The sequence below is a fragment of the Penicillium waksmanii genome (genome assembly GCF_028829765.1).
Source record: "Penicillium waksmanii strain IBT 27052 chromosome Unknown utg000008l:1.0-5622682.0:1.0-5626561.0, whole genome shotgun sequence".
Lineage (NCBI taxonomy): Eukaryota > Fungi > Ascomycota > Eurotiomycetes > Eurotiales > Aspergillaceae > Penicillium > Penicillium waksmanii.
The window spans coordinates 2509247-2530509 of record NW_026643254.1 but is presented as its reverse complement, the minus strand read 5'-3'; the positions used below and the strand labels follow the sequence as shown (position 1 = coordinate 2530509).

The window sequence follows — 21263 nt, the reverse complement described above, 5'->3', positions numbered from 1 at the left end:
ATCTCGGATGCTGCCGGGCATCCGAGAGAAAAAGAATACATAACGAATGGGCATAGTAATTATGCACGAGTGTGAATACGGAATACGAGAGCTAGGATCTGATTCGAACGCCTCGAGGGTCAGCAGGTGCTCAAAACACCGAAAAGGGCGGCACAGAAAAAGGTTAGAAGACTCCTTTGAAGCGGGTCCTGCCGCAATTCTGGGGTGAGACTCGGAGCATTTGGACTACTTTTATCAGTGAGTACGGACTATTTCAGCCTGTACTCTGTATTTCTGTACTTCATAGCCAATATTGAATCTCATTTGATCCCACTAGCGTTTAGGGTGTCCATATCCATATCCATATTGTCGTACGAGTTCTCCGTTCTCCGTACTCCGTACAGGACGTGGAGAACCTGGACCCCGACTATGATCCACCACAGCGGGGGCCCAGATTCCGCGTGGGCCCAGCAAGGCTCCTTTTTATTGCAGCTTAGGTACCTGGGTGATTCGATCCATCGTTTATTTTCTATAACGCTACTCCGTACACTGTTAATGTATTCGATGTTTTGCCGGGGTTGGAAACCATTCCCCCAGAAGAAGGGGCCATGCGATCCCTAATAGCGTCGCCATCGATGCGTTTGTAACATTATTTGGAGGGCAGATAGCCCACAGGAACAGCACTGGCCTTGCTTTTGGTTTTCACAAAGAGAGAGATCCCCGGCGACAATAAGAAACATCTCATCTTCATCTCCTTTATCACCGCGGGGAATGCCCATTGCCCTTCGGGGAGAAGAGAAGCAGGCGGAAAGAAGAGACAAACTGGCAGAATCAACAACCACAAGCCAAAAGCAACCAAAAGGCCAACCACGTTTCTATGGTGGCGCTGGTTCGGGGCCAAAACTCCGACCTCGTTCGGTCTTTCGATTCTCATCTTCCCCTCCCCGCATCCTCTTCGCGCGCAAGAGCTGGTAAGTCAGCCTCCTTCCCCCCGCTATCTCGCATAGCTGCAGGTTTTTCATTCGTTTATCTCTATTCTGACCTATGATAGTACTCTAGTATCTCCTCCATTCCGAACCACTGCGCCATTATGCGACCGTCCACCACTTATCTTCTAGGCCTCCTCGGAGCCGCAACGGTCGCATTTGCCAGAAACACCGAGCTCGTTGAGTCGAATACCGTATCTTTGACCAAGGACACATTTCATGATTTCATAGAAACGCATGACTTGGTTCTGGTCAATTTCTACAGCCCGTCGTGCGGGCACTGCCAAAAGTTGGCCCCAAAGTATGAAGAAGCGGCCAGGGAACTGAAAGAGAACAACGTTCCTCTTGTCAAGGTGAACTGCATGGAGGACCTAGAGTTTTGTCGAGATATGGATATTGGATGGTGGCCTAAAATGGAGGTGTTCCGTGGCCTCGAATCGCGTGAACCATACCTTGGTGATCGCACTACAGAGTCGTATGCAATCCACAACCCTGGCAGGCACAGCGGGGACATGCTAACACATTGGCTAGGATCGTCGCATTTATGATAGACGAGTTTATGACTGATGGATCTGGCGAAGGCCTTTACTATCAAGCCTCTGCTTAATTTGGTTTCACAGACCAGCTGGTTCGACCCGGTTTTCCTAGCGTTTCGTTCGTTTTTCGACTTTTTAATACCCGATATTCTATATTCCGCAATGAAAACACCGAATTCATTAAGATCCGGGTCTTCGAAAATAATTTAAGGGAGACATGAGAGACGTACCCATGCTTTAAAAGGGCGACCGGCCTACCGTAGTCACTCCCGGCCGTCACCACTCGACTTTCCTGGGGGTGGAAAACGAGCTCGAGCCTTGGAAGTTTCTGCCTTGTCCAAATATACATCAAAACCAGACTGCAACCACGTCTCCCTGGTCCGTTTCGATTTCACGGCTTTGGAATTGTACTAGTAGCTTACTCGATACTACTGTAATCTGATAATACATGATTGTTTATCCATGGTTCTTCGCCGAGAAGCCAGTTCATTGGCCTCTATCTGCAGTTGTACCGATATAAATTGACTACTAGTAGCCACCGGGTGCTAACTTGAATGTGCTTCAGGCTATGAATTAGACTATGCCATCGTAAATTGTAATCCAGCTAATATATACAAATCCCATGTATGAAAAAGGCCTTCGATCACCTCGATGGCCCAGCTTGCGACTGTCCCCCATTACCATCCACCTCCCGAATCACCAACCAAAGACATTTCCTGAATCGGTCCTGCTCGTCACCATTCTCCGACCTATAATTGGGATCCTGCCTTCTAGGATCATTATACTTCTTCAGCGCAGAGTTAAACCGAGTCAACCTTGACTTAGCCGTCGGCTTGATATCAAGTTGAAGATCCTGAATCCACGGCTGAAGCACATGAAGCCTTTGTTGCTGCAAGTCCAATTCATGCGCCTGTTTCTGATCCTGTTCCCTAGAGTCGCTACCATTCCTCCGCTCTCGATACGCGCGAGACATATCACCCAACTGCCGAACAAGAGTCGAGTTCTTGTTGATCTTGCCCTGCGAGTCAAGAATAGGGATTTTGGCAATGTAAGCGAGTGCGTCGAGGTTCGCGAGCTCGGCTTTTAGGCCGCGGGGCCCGAAGATTTCCTTGTTCGCTTGTTTGAGGGCTGAGTCCGATCGGCTCTTTGATTTGCTTTGCTCGCTTAGATTTGCAAGGCCGCTGAATGCAGATCCGATCCAGTGCAGAGGGAATAGGATTGGAACGGACCTGAGGATGCCACCGGTGACATCGAGGACTTGCATTGGTGGGTTGGTTGTGATCACCTCGTTGAGTGAGTCGAGGAATCTGAAGAAGGAATCCTGGGGGAGATTGTATTTGTTTAACATCGGCACGTAGGCTCGAAGTAGAGGGGACCCCGGTGAGGAGTCGATGGCTGGGATGGCGATCGTTCTGTCTTGGGGATTGGGCATTGGCGTTGGCGAATATCCTGGCGCGTTGGTTGGAGGGTATCCTTGTCCGAATGCAGGAGGATAGCCAGTTCCGCCTGCTTGAGGATATCCTTGCCCGTCTGCAGGAGGATATCCTTGCCCGTTTGCTGGGGGATATCCTGGCCCGCTCACTGGAGGATTGCCTTTCCCCTCTGATGGGGTGTATCCAGGCCCGTTGGCTGGGGAATATCCTTTCCCGTCTGCTGGAGGGTACCCTGGCCCATTCGCAGAAGGAGCGAATGCTTGGTTTTGGTTGTAATAGTATGAGTTTTCCGGGCTACGAACCTCGGGCAGGTTCTCTTCGACGGGTACGACTTCAGGTAGCGTTTCCCGATCGACCTGTGGGACTACTTCCGGGGCATCATAGATTTCTGGTTGATGCTTCTTAGAGTCTTTAGAGTCGTTCAAGTTGACTGCTGGATCTTCAGACGCAGAGCTGGGCCCAACTCGTGAGTAAGGCGGAAGACCGTCATTTTCCATCTCCTGCTCGGCGTGATGTCGATCCAGATCCTCAAAGGGATTGCTGTTTGGCTTTTTGTCTGACATGGCGTGGTTTCAGAATAAGATCACTGAAATTTGTAGTACCGGGGTCCTTGAAACTGCGTAATATTCCTCGCCGCTTGCCCCTCAGATGCTGACGGTGTGAATCGGAGGGGTATTTTGGGGTTTGCCGCCGGTTACAATTACCGGATACACACAACACCCAAGCAATTGTTAAATATGGAAGAGATGAATATGTTACTTGTGAAGAACCAAAAACCAAGATGGGCATTTGCGGAGGGAATACAGTTGAAGATTCAAGGCAAACGAGGGATTGAAGGCTTTTGGCCCCCACAAATGATGCGCACAGCCACAGAAGAAGCCCCAAGGCTTGACTGATAACAAATAAAACAAACACGAGCTAACTTAACGCTATTACAGATTCGGAAAGGAGTGCGAAATCGCCATTTTCCCTTTCCCAGACATGAAAAATCAATTACCCAAGGGCTATAAAATTATGTGGACGGAAAGATTATTAGCTGCGAGGCTTTTAGGATATATTTTTTAATCTGAGACGGTATTAAAGAAGACTCGATCTACTACTATGGACATTGTCAACAGTGAATGCAGATCACACCAGCCCTGGACGCTGGTTTCGATATTGATAAATTCAAGAAAGCAAATTAGCTAGTTGTATCATTGCTACTATATATACACGATTCGGAATGAAATATTAAATGGAAGGAATATGTTTGCCCTCGAAGATCGCTTAGACAAAAGCGATCGCACCAAGAGCAACACCAGCAACAGCGGCAAGCGACCCAGTCAACGCACCGGCAGCGTTGAAAGTCGTCGTTGTTTGAGCCGAAGCAGAGCCGCTGCTGCTAGCAGTGTCACTTCCACTTCCACTACCAGTGGCGCCTTGGCTGGAGGAAAGAGAAGCCGCCGGAGTAGTGGAGGGGCTAGTAGCAGCGTCGCTGATATGGCTTCCAGTCGCGGTGGAAGTGACGACGACCGTGGTGGGAGAAGTGGCGGTTACAACAGAAGTCGAGGTGGCAGTTACAGGTTCGTCAGAGGCGGAAGAGGTAGACTCAGCGGTGGTCTCAGCAATGCTCTCGGTCGTTTGGGTGGCACTGGCCGAGGGTGACCAGCAAGAAAGATATGACTTGCTGGTGGCTCGGGTCTCGGTGCCGGTGTACTGAGGACATCCGGGGACATCGGTCTTGGGGGGGAGCACGGCCACCGCCACAGTCCAGGGGATCGCAGATTTCGCCGGTGTCTGGGTCGAACCAGTGGACGATCTTGTCGGCGCAGGTGGTGAAGCTGTGGGTTGAACAGTCCACGGCTGCGACGCTGGACGCGAGCATCAGCAGGGGGAGGGCGGTTGCGACAGTTTGGACGCGCATAGTGGCGACTAAAAGGATGAGTGGATAGATCAATGAATGAGTATTGATCAGTGACGAATTCGAAATGGGATCGAGTCGTAGGGCTGAGCTGAAGTGTGGGTGTTGATTAAAGATCAGCGTGAGAGAAAGAACCCCGATAGAACCGGGGGAAGACAGCCTCAAGTTATAGGCGCTTCTCCTCCTTCCCAATTGAATTTTAGAGTCATCGATGGGGCACTGGTCCCTGAAAAATTGCACAGAGTACTACTGGGATTTTAAGCCTCCAGGCCTATAAAGGAAAAGCGCGGGGCCTCAGATCGGTTCCCTGACCAACTTTCTGAGACATGGCCTATCGCAGGAACGCTAAGCCTCCACCTCGCTTGAACGGTGGCATCCGTGGAGATTAGTGCATCGCACTCATCCCCTAAATAGGAGTGGGGAATAAACCGACTGTCTAGGATTCGCTGCAAAGAATCGGCCGTGGGTTGTGGGAGAAGGATAAAGGATAGGCTGCGGGGAGGCGCCCAGGTCTAGTTTCTTCAATAACGAGGGATTTCTTTCTCCACGTCAGGAGCCCACGAATCTGGAATTCTGTTATTTGAGAATTCTTTGGTCAGGTCATGGAATTGCCGTTTTGCCGTAGCGCCCTCCTTAGCTGGGTTCCTGAGATTGGGGGCCATCGAAATTTCCAACCAATAAAAACAACTGGTAGTAGCTGCATATAGACTCAATTCAAACCTGTGTCTGCTACTCCATACACTCAGATTCGAAATCGGCTTCCATATTTTTCACAGAGAAACTAATATAATCTGCTAGTTAGATTTAAGTCTAGTTCTCTCCCTTAATATAATGGTCCCTATTACATACCCCCGCATATCCCTATATTTACTAGCTGCCTATAGGTAATCAGATAGGAGAAGTAACCGCCAAGGCTTAGCGCCTAACAGTTACCAAATCGCAGGGCTAAATTTCCTTCTTTCGACTTTAGAGCCTGCTCTCTGTCTGTGACAGCTACATACGAGCTATTTAGTATAGCTTCCACATCGTTTGGTAACGAGAACCTAGGGACTCAGGTAGAGACCAACTATAGTTCGATATAGCAGATCCGCCTCACATTCCACCTTTCAGTGCCCCGAAATCAGTCTCTTGGCAATATTCGCTGAACGAAGTCATTTTCAGACCAAACTATAAAAGATGTCAATGATCACTCAGAGTGCCGACAAGATAACTAGCAGGATTTAAATACCTTCTCTGGTCGCACAACGGCAGGGTCACTACCTTCGTACCCAAATTCATGGGAAAATAGTACGTTGTGAGCGAATTCGTGACCAAGGCCTCCGGGGAGCAATTCGCAGAATTTGTCGTAGGAAAGCTCTTCATAGCCACCAGACTTGAAGCCTTGACTTTCGCAAAAGATTCGAAGATAATCGGACCACGACACATATTCCCCAACAGCAAACAAGTTGGTATTAGGCTCGGACTCGGCAACTGCCTTGACGCAAGGACCGAAATCTTTGCGAACATGTCCGAACGGGATGCCCTTGTTGCTGGGGCCAATTCCTGCCATTCTCCAGGTGCCATCGGCTGCCTATAAAACAAGTCAATACCCAGGGAATGCGATTCAGGAGAAGTACCGGTAGTAACGAGTCATTTCATCATACCTTTTGCGGTGTTGTAGGAAGTCCCCATGCCCAAGGGAGCTGGAAATAAATCGGCGCCTGAATCTGCGAGAATTTTCCAGCCAGGGCCGGGATGCTCTGTGCATAGATAGTAGCGTCTGCTTTGGAGTCCATGTGATAGATCTCAGCGAACTTGCCGTTGCTGGAAGTCTTAGCATGGGCCATTGAGCTGAAGATATATCGGGAGAGGTTAGGAATAGTGGCCGCCGCATCAGCAATATTCTTCCCCTGCTGGAGCTCAACATCGTAGCAATATTCCACGAGTGTTTGGCCGGGCTTCTTCTTTTTGAGGCTTTCTGGATCCTTGAAAATTGTCCAGAAGTCGGTAACGCCGAAGATGATGTCGGCCCCCACGAAGGCTTGCTTCAAGGACTCCACATCATCCAGATCACCCTTGACCATCTCAACCCTTTTCGTTTCCCATATCTTTGCACTATCGGAGGCAACGTTGCGAGTCACACCGCGGATCTTCCAAGCGGGACTCGAAAGGTACGCATCGGCAACAGAGCTTCCCTGCAACTTCGGTGTCAGTCAAGCTGGAAATTGAGCCTCGAATCAATGAGGCATATCCAAAGATCAACTTTCAAAACTCACTTGCACACCAGTAATGCCGAGAATAACGATAAGGCGCGACATCGTGGAGCAGATGTTTTTTTTCCCGAAGTACAAGAGCGATTATGAGCGAATCTGACGGGGATGATGAAGATGACGAAGTGAATTTAACACAAAGAAATGATCCAATTTTGTTTTGTTTGGTGCAGTGGTCTTGTGATCGGTGCGATGGTGGATTCTAAATGTTCGATGGAGATCCCAAGCTATCACCTAGGCCATTTTATATACTCTCGGCTCTCAGGTGCTTGAGGCTGAACAGTGCGTGATTCGACATTTCTACGCTGTAGCAATGCTATATTCTTGATTCATAATCAGTCTGTCCATACCCGGCCACTTGATAAGAGTGGAATGATCTAGATCAATTAGCCACGGAAAAACCTCGCGAATGTCGATACTGTATCACTTGACTCTTGATCAATCGGAGGCGCCTAGCCCCTTCCGGCATGTGGAGCCAGAGAAGAACACGCCCAATTTGGCAAGTCCGAACTTCAAAATGCGCTTCAAAATGCGCTAAGCTTTGAACCAAAGGGGACCGACATCCGAATACGGTTAGGCTGAACTACTCACTGGTTTCCTAGTCAGGAACATAGGCTCACATTGCTTGCATCCCCATCAACAACTACCTATTGTGAGCCAATTTACATCAGCCCTCTCTTTTCCTGGATTATCACAAGGGTATGGCTGAGTCTCTGAAATTGCGCCATTTCGGACTTCGGCTTTCAAATTAATCATACAGAATTTGGCTTACCAGATCCTGGGCATGGATGTGTAGCCAATCGACAGTATAAATTTGTGGATTTCCCTTCTGACAAAATCACTCACTACACTCATCACATCACCAAAAATCCACCAAGTCTTTATCCAACCATTCCTTCCGTTTTATCTCATATTTTACCTTGGCCGCCAAAGACCTGACTATCAAGATGTCCCTAAACAAAGAACTTTCGACTGTCTACGAGCAGTTTCTTGAAACCGCCCCGAAGGAAGTGTCCTCCGTCATCAACGACGCGGTTAACAACTTCAAAAGTGTCTACGACCCCGCTAGAGCAATCCAGCCGGGGAGCGCCTTTCCACAATTTCAGTTGACCGATGCAACCGGTAAGAAAGTGTCACTGAACGATCTCCTTGCCAAAGGCGCCATCCTGGTATCTTTCTACCGGGGTGAGTGGTGTCCGTTCTGCAACCTCGAACTGCGTGCGCTTCAAGCCCATTTGGACGATTTCCACCAGAAAGGCGTTACGTTGGTTGCTGTGTCTCCGGAGCTACCTGACCAATCTTTGTCCACGTCCGAGAAATTATCGCTGAAGTTCCCTGTGCTCTCTGACGTTGGAAATCAGCTGGCGAAGCAGCTCGGTCTGTTGTTCGCTCAGCCAGACTCTATGCGAACTGTTTTCGACAAGATTGGTGTGGATTGGAAGCAGCGTTACGGCAATGATGACCTGGAGGTTCCTGTACCTGCAACGTTCCTTGTCGATCAAAAGGGAATCGTTCGCAATACCTTTGTGAATCCTGAATACCGGTACCGTTTGGAACCTGAGACTGCTCTCCAGTGGATTGACCAGATTTAATGTTGGCATTTGATGCGAAGTATCTTCATACTCGGCTTGCGACATGTTTTGGCATGGAAATGTCTGCGGCGGAGTGATATATTAGGGTGGTTCTCGCTATCTGGAGGAGCGTCGAGCCATGGCGCTTTGTTAACCGCGAGAAGAAGAGCAAATGTCGTGCTTTGTATTCAATTTTTGTTAGCCTCATGTCGTCTAGAATAAACATATTCGTTGACTCTTCGTATATTGCTCTGTAGAGAAGTTGCTTGGTGGCTGACGCGAGCGTTGATTCTCGTGCCGTGACTAATCCTGGCGGATGTACAGTATCTCCTATCGCCGAGAATCCTCCGACAACATTGAATGTCAGTCAGCAAACGACGTTGACAGCTCATTCGGACCGGCCGCTTGATCTTGTCACTGCAGGTGCATACGGATAACTTAGAGTGGGACGCCGGTGTCGCCGAGCCACCCGTCCTTCGCAAGGACAACGAATGATGGCAAGAAAGCTGACAGGCGTCGAACTGTCGCCAGCTCAAGATCTCAAGTTTATAAATCTATCTCATCCAGATGACTTGAATCGACAGCATGACGTACGAACAGAGATTCGTCGTCACGTTATGAAGCAGATCGGCCAACGACGCAGGCGCCCACGACCCAAAGAAACCTCTTGGCGAGCCACTCGAACATCTTCAGAGTCAAGTGGCTTTGAAATTTCTCAACCCCACAGCGCAAATATAAGCAGCATTTCACCCAGCTACAACCTAACTATGGTTGCTCAGTTCCCTATTGAGGCTGATATACGCACCCTCGAACTTATGCACTTCCGTAAGCGTTCCTAGCTTTCGCAGTGGGTCTGGCTCACCAAATCCACCAATACTAACTCTGAGTTAGTCGTAACAGCTCCAGGCTATCAGCCACTCAAGACAATTTGGATTGAGATAGCACTATGCGACTCCGGGGCATTCCATGTGACTCTCGGCAACGCAGCTCATGCTTTAAATCAGATTAGTGGGAATGACAGTCTGAAATGTTCGGAGGCTTTGAGTCACTTTGGAATTTCAACAAGGAAATTAAGACACCGCCTTAATAACTCCACGGAGAGTACCAGCAAAGGGGTCATCGCCAACATATTGGCGCATAACTGTCTCGCTGTATGTGCTACTTTCTCGACGGTGAGCTCCTGACTGACTCATTTGATAGATAAGAAGCTATGATTGGGATAGTTGGAGTATTCACATGGATGGCTTGGGTCTCATAGCGAAAGCTCGTGGCGGATTCGCCGATCTCGGAGATCAGATGATCCTTTTAATACTGCTGTGAGTGCTCTGAAATTTGACATTCCTTGGGAACCACTTCTTATTAATCCTGATTAATCATCGCAAAGGTACGACTTAGCTGGCTCTATGTTCTTTGACTCGAATCCGCGATTCGATCTTCCTCCACAACTTGTTGGCATATCCCATAGATCTGCGAGACAACCCGCCCCCAGGTTAGAAGCTTTACTTGTCCAGCCCATGTCCGCTGCATTCCTTCCAGCTGGTCAAGTATTGATTATGGTTTCATCAATTGCGGATGTCATCAACATGAACAGCCGCTGTGCATCATTTTGGAAGAAAGATGTCGATGCAATCCGGTTGATCGGCCCCTGCATTCACTTTTTACTCTCAATGCCAAGACCCCCCCAGTGATTTCATGACCATGTCTGACTCAGAAGATCTTGTCGCGAGAGAAGTGGTTCGGCTTACCTGTCTTTTGCTCATGTCGAAACTAAAGGAATCATTTGCGTTTCCTCCAAGCGAGCAAGAATCACTACATGCTCGGCTTGCTGAGCTCTTCACTCAGCATGTCGAGATACTTGGGAAAAAATATATTGAGCTGAAAGTTTGGGCTCTTGTCACTCTTGCGTTACTGCGATACCATGACGGCAAAGATGTCTATGTCCAGGAGATGAAAAGGGAAATACTTGCAATGAACAAACTGACTCCACCTGAATTCATTGAGATTGCAAGAGAAATTATCTGGATTGATGTCTTGATGTCGCCATTTTCAGAAGATCTCGCGGCAGACATGAATCCCTTTGTTTCACCCGAAGGAGCCTACTGAGCAAATTTCGACATATCCATCAATCGTTGGCAGAAGAACCAGAAATGTAACGTTGTTTGCATGCTTCTATTTTCAAAATTATTCCTTTTCAATTATTGCGGACTGCAGTCCAAGAGCCAAGCAAACAGGAAACTCAAAAAAAAGGGTCGATAAAATTGGAGCAAAAACATTACACGAAAGTGAAAGATAGGCTTAGAAACAAGCATGAAATCACAGAAAATCCAAATACATACAACAGCAGAGATTCGCATGTGGTCACCTACTTGACATCCAGTTCATGGGTGATATTCATACACCTCAACCGCCTCATGCGAATGTAGATATCTCTGCTGAGCAGGATCAGTGGATAAAATTAAATGGCGAGAAGGTTCTCTTGCTTCCTGTTCAAGGTCAATGGTAACACACTTGCCATAGGACATGTATCGAGACGGATTCCCTTTATCGGTTTTGTATATAGATGCAATTCATTTCGATTCAGTCTTCTTCCTCTATTTTCTGATCTCTTCACAAAAGAAGTGCCTGGGAGAAGATGGGACTTTATACAGCTCTATACTATACAAGCAATATCATAAAGCTCTAGTCATCTGATAGATTGTCTAGGAACCCGGTGCGTGGCGCCCTCCACGCATGATTTGCAGACCCACTGCGGGGCTCTATGGAAGTTGACGGGATTCTCATGAGACAAGTGTATTATTACTTCGGTAGATACCGTATCAAACCAAATGCATTTTACAACGTCCCTCAACTAAGTGTGGCTAGGGCGATGACGGATCTACACTAAGGTCTTGGGGGTGGGGCTAGAAGAGACAGTGTGGGTGTGTACCGGTCAAGGCGATTTCGAGAACGACTGTAGGTGCCAGCGGTGTGGCAGTATAACTTTGCGGGTCACCTATCATTCAGTTGAATCTAACACTGTAAGCTTGGCGAACAAGCCCCTGCGTCTGCGCTTAACTGTATCTAACGTAGAGTGTTTCAATTTGGGGTTCCAGAAACAATTTCTCTGTATAAAACATGGAAGCCAATTTCGAATCTGAGTGTATCACTATTAGCTTTCAACAAAGCGACAAAAATAATGTGCTGGAAGTTGATATCATATTAGTCATTTAATAATCATATAGATAACGGGGAATCGATATATGGACAAAGAATATCAAAAGCAGAAACAATTGACCAAACCTGCGATATTTGCCCGGCCACTACGACCCCAGGCAGGGTTTACGTCGACGGTGTACACAACAAGACCTCAGGGTGACATCGGGCAAGTAGGTGATGGAATAGTGTCTACGATGAGGCTTCCATATTATCTTATTCCATGTCGTACAACTGCGAAGGAATGCCAAGGGTGGGACGCCTGATACACCTTGGGTGAACAAGGCAACTGCTCACATAGACTCAAATCCTTCTACACGCCATATAACACGCCACATCAGTGGCCCCATTACAAGAGAAATTCCAGGTAGCATCAAGCTCAGCCAGTCGGGAGCTTTGACGTGAAATGAAATATCGACACGCTAAAATGGGGCTACATTGTGGTGGGTGCGACCCACTATCAAAGAAGTCTCAGTGATGAACTCAGCTCATTGAACCGTGTGGCGTGCTGGAGATGGTCTGTTAGGTCTTTCAGCACGGTATCTCGAACCACGTTTAAATTAGATATGGCTGGGAGCAGGTTAGCGGGTTCACATCACCGGTTCACGCACGACACGCCACCAAGCGCGGACTAAGCCGGTACTGGATGGGTAGGCTTTTGCGAGAACTATTCACAAGGTCGTGCAAGGTTGCGATCAGGGAAACTCGTAAATGAACCACATATAACCAATCCCACCTACAGACCCAAAAGGAGAGATCGCAATGACGAAGTTCGCGATAGCCGACGTGTGGGGTTGGAACCATTGGAAAGCCGAACTCGAGCGAGAGTGAAAATCAAGTGTGGCTACATCATGAGGGAAGAGTCGATGATGAGCTGGCAATCAATCTTCTCCTTGGACCATGTGGATTCCTAAATTTTCAAATCTGGACAGCGCCACCTTTTTTCGCGATCTGATGTCGCGTGAGAATGGAAGACTTTGCAGGTGGATCTCCTGCAGTGGCAGTTAACCGGCGTCCCGATGTCTCGTGTCGGCCGGGATACCCGACTGGACAATCGATGCCAAGTTACCTACAACTGGAACATGAATCCACACCATCGTCGGTCGGCAATAGGCGGCTTGACAGATCAAGCAAACAAGAAATTGGCCAGACCAGCATGGATCCACAGTGTTGACCAAAAAGATCGCCTGAAGCATATTGTGGCGAGGATGGAAGAGTCACGGGAATTAAATCAGATTAGATGGGGATCATTGATTAACTTTCGACCCTTTTCGCCACGAGCTTGGCCGTGGGAAGGGGAAGAAAATTTCGCCCGAGTGATTCGCCAAGAACGCTAGGGAAGTGAGTTCGCGCAAGCCTAAAGCTTCCTTGCGGCGGGATATTGAGATCAACGATTGGGCGGCGGCCAAGGCTGGCAGGCCCGGAAGGCAACGGCCGTGGAAGGTGGAAATTCGAAATTGCATGTCAGGGCACCACCGAAGTGGAGATGGCAGGCTACACATACCGATACACAGCCTTGCGCATCTCGTGATGTACATACATACAGTGAGTAGTTAGTTATGTACCTCGTGTACTATGTTGCGTGGGCATGGACTGGAAACAACAGAAGTTGTTCGCATCGATACTCCCCGAGATGGCCATAGCTATCTCTCTGGCAGCCCGTGCATAGCCAATGGCAGCGGCGGAAAACGCGCGAATTGTCTCTGATGCTAGAAGGGGTGTAAGGGTCGAACATCCTTAGTTTTCCGGTGGTCGAGGCGCCCGCTAGTCGCTAAGTTTAGCCACGAACCCGGGAACGGGGATAGGTCAGGGAGGGGATGAAGGCATGGGATTCCACGTTTCAATTACCATCAGATAAGAAATAGTGGCGTCGGACCAGAGCATGTTTTGGTCAGGGACCCGACGAGAAGCAGGAATAGTTCACAGGACCATGGATTAAGGTGTATACTCGGACTCGGTAGTAGATTTCTTGGCCATGTTGCACGGGCTCCGCCGGCTGGGTGGTCGAATGGGCCATTCGATCGGCATTCCTTACTTAATTTGCGTTTAAGTTGGAAGAAAGAAACCAGAGCAACAATGAATAGCAGAGTGAGGATGGGATATCAAATCCAGCATATAGAGATGGTAGAGAAGAAGAGAAGAGAAGGGAAGAAGTGGAGAGGAGCATCATTGACTGCCGTTGGTGACTGCAAACAGGCAGGGTCGCACTTTCCTCAACGGCAAAATGCATATGCTAATTTAAGTGGGTGCGGTGGCACCCGAACTTGGAAGGCACGCTTAACCCAAACGGGAGTAGCGTGTACTGTAATCACCAATCAGATTAACCTCCCCCCAACGTGGTTGATCCTGTGATTGGCCAACCAGCGAGTGGAGTCAATCTGATTGCTGTGAATTCCCATTTTATCTGATGGGTGGATGTCCCATCTCATTTTATCCTGTCCTATCCCATCCCACCTCCCACTTTCTCCAGTCTCCAGGCCTTTTCTCATGGTCGGCTCCTCCGTTGCACCTGATCCCTGACCTGGCCCTGAAAAAAAGTAAAAAAAAAAATCGGATGGCGCGCGTTTGCCGGCCCTCGGATCCCTCTTCTCCTCTCTCAAATACTCCCACTCGTCCTCTCTTTTGCTTTACTTTCTCGTCCCATCCCTCTCCCCGCTGGTAACAGGGCTTCCTCTTCTGAAAGTCCCTTACCTTTCGTCTCTCGGTGTTCCACATCGTTCTGACATCCCATTCGTCACCATGGGTGTCTTTGATATGTTCCATGGCCGCAATGACAATGGCCGTGTCACTCACTCCATAGTCGATACGGACAACATCTACGACCCTTCGGAAAGCAAGCATCCCCACTCCGTTGAAGCAGGCGCAGAACCAGGTGAATCTGTCCCCCCGGCCTATGAGACCGGTTCCGAGGCCTCCTTCGGCGTGAATGGTGTCCTAGATGACGAGAAGGAGCGCGAGCACAACCCGGACCATGTCAATGCTAAAATTGGCCTCGGTCAGCAGAAGGCTGAGGCTGCTGCTCTCGTCTGGAGTCGCCCCGTGGTCATTGGTATCTACGCTTGGTGAGTACATCCGATCAATGAAATGCAATTCATTCTGCGTCATATGCTTCCTCGCTTGCTCGCATTCCATCCCGAATCAGCTGCTAACCAATATCTTCTCTTCTCTTCTCAGGATCTGGCTTTGCTTCTTTATGTTGGCCTTCCACTCGAGCATCAGCGGTAACTTGATCAACTTCGTCTTCGCCGACTTCGCCCTCGCCCCGCAGGTCTCCACCTCATACATTCTCTCCACTATCATCGGCGGTGTCCTTAAGCTGCCGCTGGCCAAAACCCTCCAACTTTGGGGACGTGCGGAAGCTCTGATCTTCTCTACCGTCGTCTATACCCTTGGTATGATCATCCTATCCGCCTGCAATAATGCCAACGCTTTCGCTGCCGGATACGTTATCTACTGGATCGGCTACTACTGTCTTTATCTGATCCTGGATATCTTCGTCGCTGATACCTCTGGCCTGCGTTCACGAGCTTTCGCCTTCGCCTTTGCGTCCACCCCGTTCATTTGCACCGCATTCACCGGCCCCCTCGCCGCCACCGCGATTCGCGAAAATTCTGGCTGGCGCTGGGGTTACGGTATCTTTTGCATTGTCCAGCCCGTTATCTTCCTACCACTGGCCCTGGTTTTCAAATCCTACGAGCGCAAGGCGATCAAAATGGGTGTCTGGGAGCGCCGCAACACCGGCCGTACAAAGATGCAGGCTATCGTCCACTACATCCACGAGTTTGATGTCATTGGTGCTCTCCTCCTCATGGCCGCTTTTGTCATCTTCCTCCTGCCTTTTAGCTTGGCCCAGTATGGCCGCTCGGAGTACAAGTCAGCCCAATTTATTGCGATGGTCATCGTCGGCTTCCTTACCCTGTTCATCTTCGCGGCCTGGGAGAAGTGGGTCGCTCGCACTCATTTCATCCGATACGAGCTTCTCAAGCGCCCAAGCATTCTCGGTGCTTGCATTTGCTCCGCCGTCTCCTTCTTCAGCTTCTACCTATGGGACCAGTATTTCTACAACTTCATCCTCCTCACTTACAATCTGGATTCGACGATGGCTGGATATATGCTGCAAATTTACAATGTCGGATCCTGCTTCTGGGCCCCCCATCCTAGGTGTCATTATCTGGTATACCAGACACTTCAAATACATCACCCTGTTTTTCGGCGTGCCTCTCATGATTCTGGGATCAGGATTGATGATATACTTCCGCGGAGAAGATCACGGTATCGGTTACATTGTGATGTGCCAGATCTTCATTGCGTTCGGCGGTGGTACTCTGGTGATCGGCGATGACATGGCCGTGATGGCTGGCGGTGGTCGCGAGGGCACGCCAATGATGCTCGCACTGATCGGTCTGTTCTCCAACATCGGTGGAGCTATCGGGTATGCCGTGTCTGCTGCCATCTACAACAACGTCTTCGTCGAAGCACTCGCCAGCAAGCTGCCTGAGAACCTGAAGGCCAATGCCACGGAGATCTACACTCTAGGCATCACCACACAGATGGCCTACCCCGTGGGCTCTGATCTTCGCAATGCCACCGTCTATGCCTGGGGGTATGCCCAGAGGATGAACTGCATTGCCTCGACCTGTATTCTGGTGCTGCTCATCCCCGGCGTCGCCATCTGGAAGAACTACGATGTTGGCAAGAAGCAGAACAAGGGTACCATGGCCTTTAATTAAGGGGTCTATGTTATTCATATTGTTCAAATTATCTTGAACAAAATCATGATACCATGTTTCGAAGATCGATTCTTCACTGAGCTGGGGAAAGCTCATCACACCAAAAAAAGAGAAAATCTCCATAACTATCGGATACCCCATACCATAACATACTCATACCATATGTATCATAGCCATTGCATGCACGCACTTAATGATTAACTCCTGCTAGAAGCAGAATCAAAATTTATTCTTACCATGAATCATCCACATCAACTATTTCTAACATTCAATACCTTGAATGTACAATGTACCCAGCTCCCTCCAACCCCGCATTGTTAAGTGGTCCCTGCATCCACACTAACGCTGCCCGGAGATCCGCCTGTCGATCTCAACAACAATACCACCCTACAATCACCAACAGCGTAACAATCCACGCGCAGGACCTCCTCGTCGGCAATTATCCCGAAGCGGCGCGGAGGAAAGAAAATAAATATCCTCCCCACCACACGTCTTCGTTTTTTCTCCTCCACCCTGATTCTCGGTGGTGAAAAGAATCCAAACCAAGGAAGGAAGGGGGTGACACAGAACGCGGAGACCAAAACAAACAACTTCCTATTTTCATTTCTAGAAAGAAAAAGTCAAGGCAAAGAAAAACAAAAACAAAAACACAAATCAAGAGCTTGACCAACAATGCCATCAACAAAAGCCCACCTCCTCAGCGGGCTATCCCTACTCCTTCTCCAAATCCCAACCACCCAAGCCACAGCAACAGACATCAACCACATAAACCCACTAATCGGCTCAACAGCCGGTGGAAACGTCTTCTCCGGCGCAAGTCTACCCTACGGCCTCGCCAAACCCGTCGCAGACGTCGACGGCCAGAATACAGGCGGTTTCTCCACGGACGGGAGTAACGTTACTGGATTTTCGTCGCTTCATGATTCTGGCACTGGGGGCAATCCTTCCCTTGGTGTTTTCCCTCTATTTCCGCATCTTTGCAGTAGTGAGGATGGGCGGATTGCTGAGTGTGGGTTTAGCAAAGAGCGCAGGAAAAGAGGGTATAAGCTTGATTCTGTGAAGGCTGAGGCTGGGTATTTTGGGATCGAGTTGGTTGATGGGTTTCAGGTTGATATGACGGCTGCTAGGAGGACGGCTGTTTATAAGTTTACCTTTCCTTCTTCCAGTGGGGATGGGGATGGGTCGGCTGATCCAGTTATCTCGATTGATCTGACTGATCTCTGGGAGTCGAGGCAAAATGCCAGTATCTCCGTTGATGTGGAGAATGGTCGTGTCAAGGGGAATGGGACATTTCTGCCTAGTTTTGGCGCTGGGTCATATCAGACGTATTTCTGCGCTGATTTTGCGGGGGCCAAGGTTAAGAATGGTGGTGTTTGGGTGAATGATCGTGCGGGTAGTGAACCGAAGGAGTTATTCGTTACGAGGGGGGTTCAATAACTTCTACATTCAGGCTGGTGGGTGGATGAGTTTTGAGCCACCCGATGAGGGGGACACGATTACTGCTCGAGTTGGCGTGAGTTTCATCAGCACCGAGCAAGCCTGTTCAAACGGCGAGTCGGAAGTTCCCAATATCGAGAGCGATTTTGACAAATTGCGCGACGAGGCGAAGGAAGCCTGGGGCGAGAAATTAAGTCCTATCAAAGTGATACCCGGCAATGGTGTCAGCGACGATATGCTGAGTGCGTTCTGGAGCGGAATTTATCGAACCATGCTCTCGCCGCAGGATATGACTGGGGAAAATCCGCTATGGGAGAGCGATGAGCCTTATTTCGACTCGTTTTATTGTCTTTGGGACGCGTTTCGCGCTCAGCACCCTTTTCTCACGATCGTTGATCCGCAGGCTCAGTCGCGGATGGTTCGCAGTTTGCTCGACACTTACAAACATGAGGGCTGGCTGCCGGATTGCCGGATGTCGTTGTGTAAGGGCTGGACGCAGGGTGGTTCTAATGCTGATGTCGTTCTTGCGGATGCGTATGTGAAGAACATCACTGGGATTGATTGGGAGCTTGCGTATAAGGCTATGGTCAATGATGCGGAGAATGAACCTCTTGAGTGGTCTTATGAAGGACGGGGTGGTCTTCAGAGCTGGAAGAGCTTGAATTATATCCCGTTTCTGGATTTCGATTACCTCGGTTTCGGGACTAACTCGCGGAGTATTTCGCGGACGGTCGAGTATGCTTACAATGACTATTGCTTGTCGGTTGTGGGCCAGGCTATCGGGAAAGATGATCATACGAAATATCTCTCCCGCGCTGGGAATTGGAGAAATATTTACAAGGAGGATCAGACTTCTTTCCTTGAAAATGGGACGGATACAGGATTCACGGGATTCTTTCAACCGAAGTATATGAACGGTAGTTGGGGATTTCAGGACCCTATTGCCTGCAGTGCCTTGGCATCGTGGTGCTCATTGACATCGAATCCGTCGGAAACCTTTGAATCCAGTATTTGGGAGTATCTTTTGTAAGTTTCCTTCTTCATTTCAATATTGCTGGTTGGGATTCACTAACATTGTCCAGCTATGTACCACACGACATGGCAAACCTGATCGAACTCGTCGGCGGCCCAGACACCTTTGTCAAACGCCTGGACTATTTCCACGATTCCGGGCTCGCGGATATTGGAAACGAGCCCGTCTTCCTAACCGTCTACGAATACCACTACGCCGGCCGCCCAGCCCTCTCCACCAAGCGGGCACACAACTATATCCCACGCACATTTAACGCGACCAACAACGGACTCCCCGGCAACGACGACTCTGGAGCAATGGGCTCGTTTCTGGCATGGAGTCTGATGGGCTTATTCCCTAATCCAGGACAAAGCGTCTACCTCATCAGTCCGCCATTCTTCGAGGCTGTTGAGATCACACACCCAGAAACGAACAAGACAGCTACCATCCGCAATATCAATTTCGATTCGAGCTATGAGAAGATCTTTGTTCAAAGTGCGACACTTAATGGGAAGCCCTATACTAAGAACTGGATTGATCATGCTTTTTTCACAGAGGGTATGACGCTTGAGTTGACTCTTGGCGAGGCGGAGAGTGATTGGGGGACGCGGAAGGAGGATTTGCCTCCCAGCTTGAGTGATACTGTTGTTCAGGATGAGATGCGGCATGCATGAGTGTGGGCTACTTCTAAGTTATCAATGGAATGTTTTCGGTATTCCATTTAAGCAACAGGCTATAAGTTGTAGCTTATAATTATAGTTTGTAGTAAAATCAGTGCCTCAGGCAGGAATATAGACTCATCAACCCACGTGACCGCCCCCGTTACTGCATCGATTGGGTGACGTTGCCTTCATTGAACTTGAACTTGAACTTGAAGGCAACCAACCCATTCAGCCCCCTGTTTTCAGGGCTGCTCAGCACTTGATCCTGTTCTCAACCCCTGACCATATCTGTCCGATCCCCTGGCACCGCTCTCTGCCTCAAAACATCCACAACTCCACGCCACGCCGACGCCGCGCCCCGTCGCGCACTTCGTCATGGCTAATCGACAAATCACACGGCGCATCGTCATCAGCGCAGCGATCTCCATACTGATCGTATTTTTCCTTTTCATCCGACCTCAGGGACCACCGAGCCCTGCCATCCGAGCACCCGGTCACATCACGCATAATGCGCCATCTACGGGAATCACAATCCAGGAAGAGACATTGAAGGGGGATGTCGTGATGCCAAAACTAGGCAATGCAACGGCAAAGTATGTACCAACCATGATTTCTAGACGGAGCTTTGTATATTTCCAGCCCCCTTTCATACACAGCTAGCTAATCGTCATAATGTGACTATAGGGCTGAACTCGGACGCGCGACATGGAAATATTTCCACACGGTCATGGCTCGATTCCCCGAAAAGCCAACGGAGGATCAACAAGAAGCTCTGCGGTCGTATATCCTCCTCTTCGCTCGACTATACCCTTGGTACGACTTTCCCCTGCCATATTTTCACCACTCCCCCGATCCCCATACCATGCCTGTTTCACACGGGCATGCTGTTGCCTATGGCCTGCGCAATATTGAGGTAGCGTGACTGAGCTAACCGTGAAACAGTGGTGAATGCGCTGAACACTTCCAGCAACACCTGACCAAGTACCCACCGCAAGTGTCCTCGCGCAAAGTCGCAGCAGGGTGGGGCTGCTTTATTCATAATGAGGTTAACGCTATGCTGGAGAAGCCGGAATTCGACTGTAGCAACCTGGGCGCTTTCTATGATTGCGGATGTGCCGAAGATGAGGAGGGTGAGGGTGAGGGCAAGGGAAAGGGCGGGGGTAATGCTGGTCACGCTGCCACGAGCACGGACGCAAAACACGATCCCGCCCATGATCACTTGGCTGTGGAGATCTCAAAAGAACCGTAAGCCGCTCTTGCTATTCATTTGTGATAATGCCTCGTGCTGATACATTTCCTTTAGCACCACTCGTGGTTAAATTGAGCTACGATCATCGTTTGGCGTTTTTTGTTTCCGGGCTCGACTAGACATACGCAGAGCTGGTCTCTTGTACATTATTCTTCTTGTCTCATAATATCTATATACCCATTGCATCGGGACATTACAGAAATTTGAAAAAAAAAAAAAAAAAAAACTGTTGTTTTCAAAACCCCGAACTTGAACATGTCAGATACGCTGCTTATACTTCGGGGAATTCACCGGGGCGGGACGTAAAAATGGGTATAAATGAGTGTA

At 49.2% G+C, this 21263-nt stretch overlaps 9 protein-coding genes across 9 annotated transcripts; 6 read left to right on the top strand and 3 right to left on the bottom strand.

Moving 5' to 3' along the window:
- Positions 1-1069: 1069 nt before the first annotated feature.
- N7481_009255 (uncharacterized protein) lies at positions 1070-1572 on the top strand (the record flags this gene model as incomplete). The annotated part of the gene is made up of 2 exons (XM_057268474.1): positions 1070-1440; positions 1497-1572. The coding sequence occupies 2 exons, from the start codon at positions 1070-1072 to the stop codon at positions 1570-1572; spliced, it is 447 nt and encodes a 148-aa protein (XP_057119151.1).
- Positions 1573-2144: 572 nt separating this feature from the next.
- Positions 2145-3497, bottom strand: N7481_009254 (uncharacterized protein; the record flags this gene model as incomplete). Its single annotated transcript, XM_057268473.1, has 1 exon — positions 2145-3497. One exon carries the CDS (start codon positions 3495-3497, stop codon positions 2145-2147), a length of 1353 nt encoding a protein of 450 aa, XP_057119150.1.
- A 703-nt stretch (positions 3498-4200) lies between these two features.
- N7481_009253 (Glycoside hydrolase 18 protein) lies at positions 4201-4837 on the bottom strand (the record flags this gene model as incomplete). The annotated part of the gene is made up of 2 exons (XM_057268472.1): positions 4201-4629; positions 4730-4837. 2 exons carry the CDS (start codon positions 4835-4837, stop codon positions 4201-4203), a joined length of 537 nt encoding a protein of 178 aa, XP_057119149.1.
- Positions 4838-5926: 1089 nt separating this feature from the next.
- Positions 5927-7131, bottom strand: N7481_009252 (CAZyme family GH35; the record flags this gene model as incomplete). The annotated part of the gene is made up of 4 exons (XM_057268471.1): positions 5927-6001; positions 6063-6404; positions 6478-7008; positions 7090-7131. The coding sequence occupies 4 exons, from the start codon at positions 7129-7131 to the stop codon at positions 5927-5929; spliced, it is 990 nt and encodes a 329-aa protein (XP_057119148.1).
- An 899-nt stretch (positions 7132-8030) lies between these two features.
- On the top strand, positions 8031-8675 carry N7481_009251 (peroxiredoxin-like family protein; the record flags this gene model as incomplete). Its single annotated transcript, XM_057268470.1, has 1 exon — positions 8031-8675. One exon carries the CDS (start codon positions 8031-8033, stop codon positions 8673-8675), a length of 645 nt encoding a protein of 214 aa, XP_057119147.1.
- A 746-nt stretch (positions 8676-9421) lies between these two features.
- Positions 9422-10757, top strand: N7481_009250 (uncharacterized protein; the record flags this gene model as incomplete). The annotated part of the gene is made up of 5 exons (XM_057268469.1): positions 9422-9479; positions 9546-9805; positions 9855-9970; positions 10039-10287; positions 10340-10757. 5 exons carry the CDS (start codon positions 9422-9424, stop codon positions 10755-10757), a joined length of 1101 nt encoding a protein of 366 aa, XP_057119146.1.
- A 3828-nt stretch (positions 10758-14585) lies between these two features.
- Positions 14586-16576, top strand: sit2 (putative siderochrome-iron transporter; the record flags this gene model as incomplete). Its single annotated transcript, XM_057268468.1, has 3 exons — positions 14586-14908; positions 15021-16007; positions 16030-16576. 3 exons carry the CDS (start codon positions 14586-14588, stop codon positions 16574-16576), a joined length of 1857 nt encoding a protein of 618 aa, XP_057119145.1.
- A 672-nt stretch (positions 16577-17248) lies between these two features.
- On the top strand, positions 17249-19699 carry N7481_009248 (GH92 family glycosyl hydrolase; the record flags this gene model as incomplete). Its single annotated transcript, XM_057268467.1, has 3 exons — positions 17249-18004; positions 18027-19039; positions 19096-19699. The coding sequence occupies 3 exons, from the start codon at positions 17249-17251 to the stop codon at positions 19697-19699; spliced, it is 2373 nt and encodes a 790-aa protein (XP_057119144.1).
- A 363-nt stretch (positions 19700-20062) lies between these two features.
- On the top strand, positions 20063-20936 carry N7481_009247 (flavin-linked sulfhydryl oxidase ERV2; the record flags this gene model as incomplete). The annotated part of the gene is made up of 3 exons (XM_057268466.1): positions 20063-20280; positions 20372-20500; positions 20630-20936. 3 exons carry the CDS (start codon positions 20063-20065, stop codon positions 20934-20936), a joined length of 654 nt encoding a protein of 217 aa, XP_057119143.1.
- Positions 20937-21263: the final 327 nt, after the last annotated feature.